The 14,857-nt window shown below is 37.1% G+C and overlaps 1 protein-coding gene across 2 annotated transcripts; it reads left to right on the top strand.

The window, feature by feature from the left end:
- The first annotated feature begins 8,126 nt into the window (after nt 1-8,126).
- rom1a (retinal outer segment membrane protein 1a) lies at nt 8,127-14,309 on the top strand. Of its 2 annotated transcripts, none has more exons than XM_067407609.1 (4): nt 8,127-8,276; nt 9,721-10,151; nt 11,351-11,597; nt 13,626-14,309. In XM_067407609.1, exons 1-4 carry the CDS (start codon nt 8,127-8,129, stop codon nt 13,839-13,841), a joined length of 1,044 nt encoding a protein of 347 aa, XP_067263710.1. In that variant the 3' UTR covers nt 13,842-14,309. The 2 variants fall into 2 exon arrangements, with proteins under 2 accessions (XP_067263710.1, XP_067263711.1); XM_067407610.1 differs by having other exon boundaries at nt 11,351-11,604; nt 13,633-14,309.
- The last annotated feature ends 548 nt before the right edge of the window (nt 14,310-14,857 follow it).

Below are 14,857 nucleotides of genomic sequence, written 5' to 3'. Positions count from 1 at the left end.
ATGTTAGAAATACATATGTGAAGACGACGTAAAAGAATGGCTGCACAGATTCACTGAAATGAACTGATTCATGGAAATGAATCGGACTTCCCATCACCATTAGTTAGTGACCAAGAGGTGAATGAATGATTAACACCTTTTTAAAAGGCTATTAAAAAGAGGTTGATTCCCTTTGATGGAATCAGTTCCATAATTTAGAAACAATTCTCGATTCTCGCCTTAATTCTTTCTGAAATCGATTTCCAGCCCTACCATTATATTACATAAATTCTTATGTACAATAATTAGTTCATGCTTATTCCAAATATCCCTCTAATCAGAATGAGTTTGCTTAATTTATACTATAGGTGACATCAATGCTACAGGATGCCCTGGTGAAACATTTGAAGTCTGACGATCCCATAACTCCACTTCCAGTCGCTCCACCTCCAGCTCAGTTCATGGATAGTGACCGTTACGACAAAGTCTCCATGCATGCCGATGAACAATCGTTAGGAACACTCCCAGAGGAGGAGGAATCTGACTGGTCAGAAATGGGAGAGGAGGCACACAACTTCGTCCTGAGGGGTTCACAGGGAAATCATGGAAATGCATCGTATTACCAATGGCAGCAGCGGCAAGGCTGTTGGGAAGGGATGAACCAATATTCAAAGGGAATTGTGGATACGGAGAGCGAATCTGGGGGTGAGGAAAGCAAATATCATCAACCTCCTCACGTCCTGCAGATACCACATCTTAAGTTCACAGTTCACCCCGAAACATTACCGATCCCTGTGGAGGATGTCAGCTTGGCCCGCTTCAAGCAGAGTCCTGATGGTCCAGATTGCGATGGCTACCAGATCACAGAGGTACGTAATCTGGGCTCTCCCATTCGTGTACTCTCTGCTAGTCTGGAAGAGATCCACTCCATAGGGCTCCTGAAGCAGCAAGACCAGCAGCAGGATCATCATGGCATGCTGAGGAGCAATAAATCCATGATGGACCTCCACCAATCACAAGTTGGCTCCAGGCAAGTGTTGTACGAGGATGAGATGGTCTGTAATTGGAGAGAAGCGAACAGCCATGGTACTGGAGAGGATATAAATGGGATGATTGGTCTGGAGTCTGCTCAAAAAATGCTCAACCACTTTATTCATGATGGAGAGAGTACACACTTGTGATTAAAGGGACATTTTAGAATGATGAATACTTATTAGGCATTTATTATTATAGTACTTATATTTGTGATGAAGTACAGGTTAGTCACTTTGACAACATATTTTATTCAAAAGAAAAGTTGAATTAAATGGTAAAAAGTTGGACTTTAGGTTGAGATTTAGTGAAGTCTTAAAGGCACTATATGTAGAATTCAGAAACCCTTCTTATTAGCGACACCGGTGGCCATTAAGTGAACTGCAGCCAGTAACTTATTGCTCGCACTCGTGCACACGTAATGTACAAAAGACTGAAACAGGATATACTCATGACTAAGTTCTTTTTCGTTCTTCGCTTCGAAGATAAAGAACTTGGAAATACTTTGCAGTGATATACTGTTAACAAACATCCAGATGCGTCCACACAGCCGAGAGCGATGTTAAGATGAATATGTAAATATGTGCTTTTCTCTCAATAACGAAATAAACACACAACAAAAATGACAGTTGTGAGAAAACAGCAGTTAAGAAAGATATGTTTGCACCAGCTCTTTAATTCATCAACAGATTAAGTATTTAAAATGACACTGTTATGATTGATTATAATAAAGCATATTTGAGACTATAGACTATATAGATCTGGCTGCAGTTTGAATTAATCCCTTTTCTTTGCATAACACATTGACATTACAGTACACAATGGCTCTTTCGGCATTATCCTGAACATTGTATAAGCATTCGTTTCGTATGTCATAGAATAGAAGATAGGCTCTCTAAATGTCATAGCACGCAAGTTCTTTTGATTTTGAGTTCTTCACATAAAAATCAGTCTAGGCTTTCAAAGGCAACCTAGGAAGTCGGGGAAGGTCTTGCTTTTTAAGTTCCGTTACAAGCTCTTCACTTGGCAATATAAAAAGCGATTGATACGTCGTGGTTTTGGGCTACTGTATTTAAAATCTTGCTAATAGTTAATGTAGCAAATTAATGCTGGTTGATGTTTATTGCTAATTAATGTAATAAAGATTACAGCAATAAGAGAAAAGAAAAATAGATGGGTGAACTTGACTTTCAGCCTCACTTCCCCTGCAGCAGATGGTGGCTTAAATAAATATGAGGATCATCTGCGCACTCATATTCAGGTCTGCTTGCATTCTTTTCACCCCCTAATTAATTCCTGATGGATAAAATCAAGTCCCTGCCTTTCCCCCCTGAACATCCAGTTTCAGTAGCAATAATATCTCATTAGAGAAGTGAATGCTATTTCATCATGACTTTAAATATTGTTTGTTTAGTTTAAGATCATAGTAAAAGATATTTCACCACTGAAAGATCCGCACTGATCTGATTTTCCATCTTGATTTTCTCTGTTGTTGACGTATTCACCTGCAGAAAGCCCTTGATCCCCTAAAGATCTTGAAGCCACGAGATGATATCTCATTGTTTTCTTGATTCTAGTCAGACATATATTTCTTGGGTTTAGTATATAAATACAAAATTCTTTAAGGTGAAATAATTTAAACCTGCTCAGTAGATATTCATATTTGTTCAATATTTATTTGCATTTTTAATGTTTTGTTTGAGTGCATGTGCTTATGCATTTGTAATTCTTCTAGTACTCTTACTTCTAAAGCTTTATTTGTGTATGATAACCATGGCAGGAACTTGAAGAGGTATAAATAGGTAAAAACATTGATTGATTAAAGAAGGAGAGAATAAGGAGTGAAACAGGGAGTCGTCTCTTTAAGACTACTTCACATACAGTTTTTTTTAAAGCAAAAGGTTAAATGAAAAACATGCAATATTTTTCATTCCTTATGTTTTTCCATTAGAAAAATGAAACATATATTCAAAATGTAATACATGTCTGTATCGTTTACGTGAATGACAATATAATAGAACATTAAAGAATAAGAACATTGTATTAGATTTGAAATACTCCTGGTGTTGCAGGATGTTGCAAAAATGTCATTTTAATGTCATTTCTTAGTGTTGAAATAGGGGTATGAAATGGCACACCAGCTTCTGTATAATGCATCTTCCTACAGTACATTGCTTTTCTGTTGCACTTTAATGTCTATAATTATTTGCTTGATGATATAAATAAATAAGTAGAACAAATATTAGTGTTGGAAGCCTCTTATATTAATTTCAGTGTGCATTGTATGTATTTTTATTAAATAATTTACATACAATTGCACCTGAATAACTAAAAACCTGACAATTACAGGGAAGAATAATCCATAACTAATAAAAAAGAAAGTTAAAATATATAATAATAATAAATTATATAACAAGTGAAATGAAATCAAAAGCCAATGACATCTCAGCAAAGTTCAAGAACAGTTATTTTACATCCATGTTAACACCTCAATAAAACTTTTCAATTAGGTCTCATTTGCTAACATTAGTTAATGCATTAACTAACATAAAATAACAATGAGTATATATATATATATATATATATATATATATATATATATATATATATATATATATATATATATATATATATATATATATATATATAAGCCTAAATCTTATTATATTACCTTTGTTAAAGGTGCTAAAGAGGATTTTTTGTTTTATACATTTTTGCAATATTACTTGAAACTGTCTTTACTAACTGATAAAAGACTATTTATTAGGTGCACAGAAAGGAATAATATTAATATACATCATCTGTGCACGAGGTAGGGCCTTAAAAACATCAGCCAATCGTTTACGCGATTGGCCCTCTGGCTTGTCAATCACTGCCGTGACGTTCCTTGTGAGAGACGAGCGCGGCTGCGCTCTCCAGTAACTTTCCACACTCCACAGGCGCCGCATGCAATGTTTTTGTCAGGAGACAGGAGTAACAACTGCAGATTATGAGTTACCTGCGGTAAGTCCGACATAATGAATCTACTAACACGACACAGCAAATGCCGGCGGTAAACACTCGTGTTCCAATACTCGTGCACGAGTTTTGGGAGGCGTTTCCTCGAAATGAGCTGTGAAGGAGGGGGGTTGTTCTTACGCATGCGCTCATTTCAAAAACTCAGTAACAGTCTTTGGATTCTCAGTCTCTCTATCACCTTTAATGTTAATAAAGTTCACAGTGCATTAACTAATGTTAACAGATACAACTTTAAAAAATTAATTAGTAAATTTTGAAATTAACATTAGCTAAGATTAATAAATGCTTTAGAAGTATTTTCCACTGTTAGTTCATGGCTTAGTGGGTAGCACTGTCACCTCACTGTAAGAAGGTCCCCGGTTCGAGTCCCGGCTGTGCTCACAGTTTGCATGCTTTCTCGCCGTGTCAGTGTACGCTTCCTCCGGGTCCTCTGGCCAAACACATGAAGGATAGGTGAATTGGAGAGACTAAAATTGCCTGTAGATGTGAATGTGAGTGTGTGGTCCCTGCGATGGACTGGCCCCCTGTCAAGGGTGTTTCCACACTTGCAAACTATATATCTAGTTCAGTCATGAAACTCTAGAGATCACAGGCTGATAGGTCCTGCAAGCAATCATATCGTTACCACATGACACAAGCTGATTGGCCTCTGATGATCCTACAGCCAGTGAGATTGCTTGCTCAACATTTAAATAGTCTGGTTCATTGTTTGCTGTAAGCATCAGGGGTTTCACTGAAACCCTCCACCTCCCCCAGCTCCACCTGTCTAGATCTGCTATAGAATTTGTGTATGTCTATTTATCCAGCAGCAGAATATCTTATATGCTCACAGCAGCATGTCTGTGTATCTGTTATCAGTAGCAAGTCCATACTTGCTCTGCAGCAGCAGCAACAATAATCAACAGCAGCAAAGCAGATCTGTTCTGCCAAGACTGATTACATTAAAGGTGCCATCGAACGTTTTTTTTTACAAGATGTAATATAAGTCTAATGTTTCCCCTGAATGTGTCTGGGAAGTTTCAGCTCAAAATACCCCATAGATTTTTTTAATTAATTTTTTTAACTGCTTATTTTGGGGCATAATTAACTATGCGCCAATTCAGGCTGCGGCCCCTTTAAATCTCGCGCTCTCCGCCCCCGGAGCTCTTGACTCTATCATTGCACAAACAAAGTTCACACAGCTAATATAACCCTCAAATGGATCTTTACAAAGTGTTCGTCATGCATACTGCATGCATACATCGGATTATGTGTGTATTGTATTTATTTGGATGTTTACATTTTATTTTGAATGAGTTTGATGGTGCTCCGTGGCTAACGGCTAATGCTACACTGTTGGAGAGATTTATAAAGAATGAAGTTGTGTTTATGAATTATACAGACTGCAAGTGTTTAATAATGAAAATAACGAGTCTTGTCTCCGTGAATATAGTAATAAACAATGATAACTTTAACCACATTTAACAGTACATTAGCAACATGCTAACAAAACATTTAGAAAGACAATTTACAAATATCACAAAAAATATCATGATATCATGGATCATGTCAGTTATTATTGCTCCATCTGCCATTTTTCACTATTGTTCTTGCTTGCTTACCTAGTCTGATGATTCAGCTGTGCACAGATCCAGACGTTAATACTGGCTGCCCTTGTGTAATGCCTTGAACATGAGCTGGCATATGCAAATATTGGGGTCATACATATTAATGATCCCGACTGTTACGTAACAGTCAGTGTTATGTTGAGATTCGCCTGTTCTTCTGAGGTCTTTTAAACAAATGAGATTTATATAAGAAGGAGGAAACAATGGCGTTTGAGACTCACTGTATGTGTAACGAAGCGGGACTGAGGCGGAGATCCATTTGCAAGCTTTTAATTAAAGAGTAAGCGTGGTCGTACAGGCAGGGTAAATCAGGAGCAAACAGGTACAGCAGAGGGTTAGGCAGAATCGTAGTAAGGGCACAGGCAGTAGATCGAGGCAGGCGGATATCATACACAGAACAGTATAACAGGCAAGGGTCAGGACAGGCAGCAACAGGTCAAGAACGGGTAACAGACAGGAACAGTAACAACAGGTAAACAGGGTATAAACGCTCGGAAATGACACACAAGGTAATCAAGACTTCGCGGTGAGGTGGTGTGTGTGACAGTCTGTTATAGTCCTGGTAATGAGTGGCAGCTGGGTGTGGTGATTAGTGTGGAGTGATTGTGAAGTGAGTGCAGGTGATGAGCAATGGAGGATCATGGGAAATGGAGTCCGGAGTGAACAGGAACAGACTGTGATCGTGACAGTATGTCATTCCCATGTACTGAACTCTTGTTATTTAACTATACCAAGGTGAATTCAATTTTTAATTCTAGGGCACCTTTAACATTGCCATAGGCTATTCAATAACAAGCCAAAATTGTTCCTAGAGTTGTCATGATTTAAATATTTTTATTGTAAAAAACGTTCCTAATATTTTCATAAAAGTTTTTGAATCCTTTATTTTTATTTTTTAAAGGGAAGTGAAGTTCATTGATGCATAACTTCCTACCATCCTTCCCACACATGGGTTAGGCAGACTAGAACTTTAATGTGTCAATTATGTCCATATTGCAGTTTCATTGCAACTTCAAAAGGCTCTATATGATACTAGATGAGGAATAAGGGTCTTATCTAGCAAAACGATTGGTCATTTTCTGGAAAAAAAAAAAAAAAAACTTTTTAACCACAAATGCTCGTCTTGCACTAGCTCTGCAAGGCGCCACCATTACGTAATCAACTCCAACTTCAAAATTGTCCGATATCATTGTTTTACCTTTTTTTGAAAAGGGCATTTGACTTAGTCTTTGCATGTTCACTTTGTAAACACTTGCTCGGCTACGTCACTTACGACCTTTCCAATGTAATTACGTAATGTGTGGTGTATCACAGTGCTAGTGCAAGATGAGCAATTTTGGTTAAAAAGTATATAATTTTTTTTTTTTTTTTTTTTTAAATGACAGATCGTTTTCCTAGATAAGACCCTTATTCCTTGGCTGGGATCGTAGAGCCCTTTGAAGCTGCACTGAAACTGCAATTTGGACCTTCAACCCATTGGTAACTGTTGAAATCCACTATATGGAGAAAAATTCTAGAATGTTTTCCTCAAAAACCTTAATTTCTTTTCTTCGTGAAGAAAGAAGGACAAACATCTTGGATGATGTGGGGATCAGTAAATTATCAGGAAATTCTGAAGTGTACTAATCCTTTACGCACAAGAACAGGATCTGCCCTTTTATGTACATGAGCAACATTTTTAAATCATTGAGTTGTTTGAGAAGGGTCAAGTTGGTGCAGGGATTATGGCTGTTCTCATGGCCGGCTGCACTCACTTCTGAACCAAGAGACATTGTAGAACTAGTCTGAACTTTGGTCCTAATAATTTCTAAAGTCTACAAAATGCAGCACTGCATGCAGCCTAAATCTAACAACTATCAACTTTAAAGACAGCTTTAAACACAATGGCTGCTATCTTTCTTCCCGGCTGGAAATCATAGCCCTTCCAATCTCTTCCTTGTCGTTGTTCATCATCTTTATCCTCTACACATGTGACGCAATGCAGCGATGCACGGCTTGCTTTGCTGAGCAGACAGTGGCCTTGTTTCCCATTGGAGAGGGCCATTGTAATAGGATAGTTTATGGATTACAGGTAAGACGCCCAAGACCTCTAACTTTGGCCAAATCCAGTGTGTCTCACCCAAGCATGGGCATGGAGGTGCAAGGGCACCACTCTCACCACTGAGTGGGCATCTGGCTCATTTTAGCATCGCAACGGGGGGATCACCACACAAAAATCTGGACTGACACTTGCTAACGGATTAAGTGACACCGACATACAGAATAGCGGCTGCGTTGTTTGGATGAAATCGAATTGGTCTTATATTCTAACAAACGAAGAGTAACGGATTGCGCAAAGCTATCTTTTTTTTAAAGTAACATTTGAACCTCCTGCAGTTGCAACCTGATTCTCAGGACTTCTTTCAAAGAGTTCACATTTTGACCACACTTTTTTTCACACTCTTCCAGTCTTCTCTTTTTCTTAAGTTTACATCATAATACTCTTTCACAATGGTTGTGGGTAAGATGAAGTTCACTTTTCAGAAAAGGGTGAAGTTGGCCCAGGGTTTGTGGCTACTCTCATGGATGGCAACTCTGGGTGGAGCGGTTACCTTCACTTTAGGATGCTTCCTAAAGACTGAGCTTCGAAGGAGGGGAGAGGTATCCATATAACCCTCATATATTCATTTGCTTGATGTTTTTTGCTACCAATTCAATGCATTATGCAATGATTCATTTTGAATTTCAAAATTCCCATTGATGCATTCAGTGTTTAGCAAATAATGAACTTTTTGTGCAAAGGTGCTTTTTAGTAATGGCCTTGATTTAGTTTAAGGAAGCTATTCTATAAACTTTTATAAACTAAATCAAAGCCATTACTAAAATATTATATTTTGACAAATGTCTTAAAGAATAAATAAATAAATAAATAAATAAATAAATAAATAAATACCTATGTTAAGGGCTCAAACATTTCAGAAATATCTGGCATGGATTAACCTAAGTGAATATAAATATTATCTAAGCCGGTCATAATAGGCTTAAGGTGCTGTCCTTTACAAATGAGCTCTTCACCTGTCTAGATGGGTCATAATCAACCTGCTGATAAAGAGTGACATCTGTCTTAAAGGTGTAGTTCACCCGAAAGTGTTTTCCATAGTATTTTTTTCCTACTATGGAAGTCAATGGCTACCGTCAACTTTCTGGTTACTAAAAATAATTTTTGCATGTTCTTTATTGTATATTAAGTTAATAACTACTCCAAAAATGAGAATGATAATATTATGTGTAATAGACATGAAATTCTGATTTAAATATATATATATATATATATATATATATATATATATATATATATATATATATATATATATATATATATATATATATATATATATATATATTTTTTTTTTTTTTTCCAGTCTAAAAAAAAAAAAAAAAATCCATTTGTTGAAGTTTAGGGAGTTACTAATTGGTTTACACCAGTCCCAATGGAAAAGCCACAATTTGCTTCTAATGTGTCAACAGAAAACTTTCCCTTATTCACAAAACGTATTGAAAATGTGGTAACACTTTATTTTACAGTTTCATTGTTACATATGTTACGTGTATTTACTGTAGTAATAACTTTGCATAATTATGCATAATTACATGTAATTAACCCTAAACCAAACCCTCATCCTAACCCTAACCCTATAGTAAGTACATGTAGTTCATTATCATTACTCAGTACTTCAATGTATAATTACACTGTAATACTGACACCTTAAAATAAAGTGTAACCGTGTTATTCTACTCTGTTACATATTATCCACCCCAGTGGTCTCAAACTCAGCTCCTGAAGGGCCACAGCCCTGCAGAGTTTAACTCCAACCAGCTCCAACTCACCTTTTTGGAGGTTATAGTGATCCTGAAAGCCTTGATTAGCTAGGGTTGGACGTAAACTTTGCAGGGCTGCGGCCTTCCAGGAATTGAGTTTGAGACCACTGATCTACTCTTGGAAAATTGCTCACTCTCCATAGATTAAGTAAACTCAATGTATACATTGAACGCAATGCAATCTGAGCTCAAAATGGACTGACATCAACATCCTCCTGTCCTTTAGGTAATGGATAACACAGACATCCACTGTGTGCCCAACACCTTGATGATTGTGGGTCTGGCTTCAATGGGCATCGATTACTTTGCCAGTCGAATCTGCCAGGACGCCCTAGATGCTGGCCGTTTCCCACGATGGAAGACCCTTATGAAGCCCTATTTTGGATGCTCGATATTCTTCACCACCCTCATGCTGATTTCAGTCATCTTGAGTTATGCTATGAAGGGCAGCCTGGAGTCCTCGCTGAAAGTCGGCTTGAAGAACGGCATCCGCTTCTACAAGGACACCGATACCCCTGGCCGCTGCTTCCAGAAGCAGACCATTGATCGCCTTCAGATGGAGTTCCAGTGCTGTGGTAACAGCGACTACAAGGATTGGTTTGAGGTGCAGTGGATCAGCAACCGTTACCTGGATTTCAGCTCTAAGGAAGTTAAGGAGTGAGTCAAAGGAAATATCAATTGAAGGGATACGGTAGTTCACCCAAAAATGAAAGTTCTGTCATCATTTACACATCTTCATGTCGTTCCAAATCTCTATGACTTTCTTTCTTCTGCAGAACATACTTTTATAATTTATAAACTGTTTTGTCCATTTAATGAAAGTCAGTGAGGTCCAAAACAAAACTGCACCTCAGTTCTTTGTATTATCTAAGAATCTTCCTTTGTGTTTCTTAGAATAAAGAGTTGCATACAGGTTTAGAATGAATTGGAGGTAAGCAAATGATGACAGAATTTTTTCTGTCTGTAAACTATCCCTGTAACACCTGTACCCGTGCTTAGGACACCTATGTGAACTTGAGGGAAACTTCAGACTCCATACTGTACTTTCACTAAAAATCACTTAGAGACCAAAATGGCTCAGAAATGTGAAATTAGTTCTGAAAAATTCTATGTTTGCAGATGCTGCTGGCTTGATATTTTGTTTCTAATGCAGTGGCATTCAGAATTGTTGTCCAAAGTGTCCAAAAGCATCCAAACTTTATGTAGTCACAAAACTTGGTGAAATCTGACCACAAGTGGTCACTATCAATGCATTTCAGATGTATGTTAATACCTGGTGTAAACAGCAATCGGTCTCGGCTGATCGCTTGTTATCAAGACTATGGTGCAAACATCGACTCTGACATGCATGTGTCTGTTAGTAAATGTACAGTCACATATGGAAATTTGCTGGCAAAAAAGGTCCATTGCATATCATCAATAGTGTAGTGATGTAACTCACACAGAAGTCACTTTCAAACCAAGCAGCTTCCTATTGGTCAATGTGGTGAGTCCATGTGACCAACTTGAACTGCAAAATCTGTGTGGGAGATTCCCAATTGCGTGTATTACTATTGAAATGCTTGAATTTCGCCTGTGAAAACGCTAAATGTGACCGCACTGTATAAATACAACAATATTTTGTGCAAGTACAATTAAATTAAAAAGCATAAAGTACAACTGAGGAAATTTTTTCCCAGACAACAGCATAGTGTCAGCCCAGATCCGCCCCACATCTGGTACGTGGATCTGGGCCGACACTATGTTGCTGTCTGGGATAAGTTAAGATATTTTTGAGAACTATTGGTAACTTTCTGAGCAGAAATTTAGAGCTGAAATAATCTTTTCTTCCATTTTCTTCATCTTCAATCCTCCAGCCGCATTAGGAGCAATGTGGATGGCCGTTATTTGGTTGACGGCGTGCCCTTCAGTTGCTGTAACCCTAGTTCTCCCAGACCCTGTATCCAATACAAAATCACCAACAACACTGCCCACTACAACTACGAGCACGAGACCGAAGAACTCAACATCTTCATTCGTGGTTGCAGAGAAGCCCTGGTTAACTATTACATGGGTCTGATGAACACTATTGGAGCTGTAGTTCTGTCTGTCTTTCTGATTCAGGTAAATTGTCACAGGTTTGAATGTACTCAATGAACCTTAGTCAAGGTAGACACCATGTTTATTTATTTAAACATGAATTAAAATGAGAGGGATTAGTCAGACTGACGGCAGAAGGTCTGGACTCCAAAGCAGCTTTCATTGGCCAAGGCCCATCCAAGAGGTCATCTGACTGACGTGTAAAACAACCAATCACAATTTGTTTTGTTCAGCATCATGTTTAGGGGCATGAAAATGTAAAGTCAATGTCCCTACAATAACAAACCGGTGTGTAAAACTCTTGGACATATATGCTGTGAACTTCACACTTTTGAAAATCCAGTGTTTAGTTGATCATGGTAAGCTCTGATTATACAAACACGGCAGCTTTCTTCTTCCATGAGGGGGTTTGACATCACGATGGGTTTGTTTCCAGGTGGACCTTTAAAAAATGCTGTAGAATCCAACTAATCAAATGACGAGTTCGATACTCTTGAAATGTTTCCAGTTTTGTGTATCATATGCATCAGACGTTCAGACGTGACGGGAGGGAGGGATAGACATAACAATGAATTCAATTAATAGTGGTGTTGTGTCAAGTACAAAGTACAGCAACACACTGAATGGGCATTGAACAGATCACTACTTTGTTTTCATTCACATCAAATCAAATATGCTGTCTACCCTAACTAAAATCAGTTGGTTTGTGGACAACAAGGTTTATCTGATTTCATGTCAATGTTTAGTGCCTTGTACCATGTAGTCTATCGATCATATGCTACAAAAGGTAGATTTACCTTTACAATAAGGTTCTGTTTGTTAACATTTTTTAGCTACACAAGTTAACATAAACTAACAATGAAAAATACTTCTTGAAGCATTTGTTAATCTTAGTCAATGTTAATTTCAACAATTACAAATGCATTATTAAAAACTAATATCATTTAATGGAACTGAGATCACATAACGATGAACAGCAGTATTTTTTATTAACAATGGGACCTTATTGTAAAGTGTTACCATGAATTCATACTGCACATCACCTCAGTTGATATGACAACGTTATCAGAACTTTACAGATTTAGAGTAATTCATTGCAGTGCATTCATTACAGTAACTGAAATGCATTTGTGATAAGCTTTGGCAAAAAAAAAAAAAAAGAAAAAGAAAAAAAATCAATACATATAGCAAATAATAAATTTTGTCTTATAGGGTAGGTTAAAGGGTTAGTTAACCCAAAAATGAAAATTCTGTCATTAATTAGTCACACTCACGTCGTTACAAACCTCTAAGACTTTCGTTCATCTTCGGAACACAAATTAAGATATTTTTAATGAAACCTAAGCGCTTTCTGTCCCTCCATTGACAGACTACACAACTACCACTTTCAAGCACCAGAAAGGTAGTAAAGACATCATTAAAGTAACCCATGTGACTCCAGTGGATTAACCTCAATTTTATGAAGAGACACGAGTGCTTTGTTTGCGCAACAAAACAAAACATAATTTACCAAATATCAATCTCCAACATGCACTCACGCAACGTCTGCTCTCGCGCCAAAACAAAACACATGAGTAGTATTGGAGATTCATATTTTGGGGTAAATTATGTTTTTTTTTTTTTGCACAAACAAAGCACTCACGTCACTTCATTAAATTGAGGCTAAGAGTCACACTGGATTACTTTAATGATGTCTTTTTCTGGGACTTGAAAGTGGACTGTCAATGGAAGGACAGAAAGCTCTCAGATTTCTTTAAAAAGATCTTCATTTGCATCCTGAAGATGAGTCTTACAGGTTTGGAACGACATGAGGGTGAGTAATTAATTAAATTAATATATATAATTTTAGATTAAGCATACAATATAACAAATAAACACCCAGAAATTCTTTGTTTTTTATTTCAGTTCATATTTTGCATAGATTTCCACAGTACTTAGGCATAAATGACTTTAGGCATATTTTGGCTTAGGCCTGTGTATTTAATTCTACTATACCTGTACTAATAAGCCATTTCTACCCATTTTTCCATATCAATCACATCTTGTCTACAGAGCTCAGTGTTGGCCAGTGTGCGCCTCCTGCAGACATCTATGGAGGCTGTTGCTGGACAGGAGAATGTGGAGATTGAAACCGAGGGCTACTTGCTTGAGAAAGGAGTGAAGGAGACCATCATGGAGTATATAGGTCCTGTGCTGAATCTCCTGTGGCTGAACGAGGTCGCCCCTCCTGCAGCAGAAGAAGGGGCCGCTGGAACAACCACCAGCTAAAGAGTCAGATTCATCTGACCACTGAAATCTTTCCAGTTGGAGGCTGAGAGTGCTGACAACTAATCAATCAAATAATTCATGTTTTGGTATTTTTTTTTATATATATAATTATATCAGTTTAAATGACCTAATCACACATCTCAAAGCATTGTATCCTTCGTTAATACTCTAAAATGGTTGCTTCAAAAATAAATGAACAGTATCAATATTTCACCCAATTTGGTGAGAAATCTCAAATGATGAGTGATTCCACTGTCAATCCTGCAGCACTCTACCCCTATGTTTTATGGCAAACATATCATATTGCTAACCTTGGGGTGAGTAAACGTCTGTTCATTCCTGTCAGGAGAAACCAGGTGCAGCTATGCCTGGGAAATGACTAGCAATGTGCTTAAATTTCCACCATGAACGGTTGAATATTTTAAGAGTGACCGAGCAGTTGTTGTAACTGAAAGTTCTATTACATTCTTTTCCCATTTACAAAATCATACACCTAAAAGAGGGCGATTTAGTCATATATTTTGTAATTCTACTGCTTCCACATGGATGTTTGTAAATGATTGTAAATTGGATTAACAGAAACATGCAAAACAATGCCCTTGTGAAAAAGAAGTGTGTTTAATTGTAGTGAATGTGCACTTCTAAATATGAGCACATTTTATTTTTTTTAAAGTGTACTTGCAGGTAATATAATATTTATTAAATAAAAGGCCATTTAAGTGTACTTAAAGAGAGTACACTTTTCAGTACACATGTTATATTTGTCAAATTAAAATGTTACTTTAATTTTTTTTGTGCTTTAAAGAAGTACACTTATTTTGATGTGTTATTCGATATTACATTTAAATTTAATATTTTTAAATGTACTAAATTGCAACTTCATCATAAGAAATGTGTAATTACAAATATATCTAAATACATGACATACACATTTCAATAGAAATGACATTAAAGCATATTTTAGTTCACTTTCGACAGCACAACAACAGAAGTAATTATTAAATTACATATAAATA

This window comes from Chanodichthys erythropterus, chromosome 13, assembly GCF_024489055.1.
Source record: "Chanodichthys erythropterus isolate Z2021 chromosome 13, ASM2448905v1, whole genome shotgun sequence".
NCBI classification, from domain to species: Eukaryota; Metazoa; Chordata; class Actinopteri; order Cypriniformes; family Xenocyprididae; genus Chanodichthys; species Chanodichthys erythropterus.
This window is presented reverse-complemented; position numbering and strand designations above follow the sequence as displayed.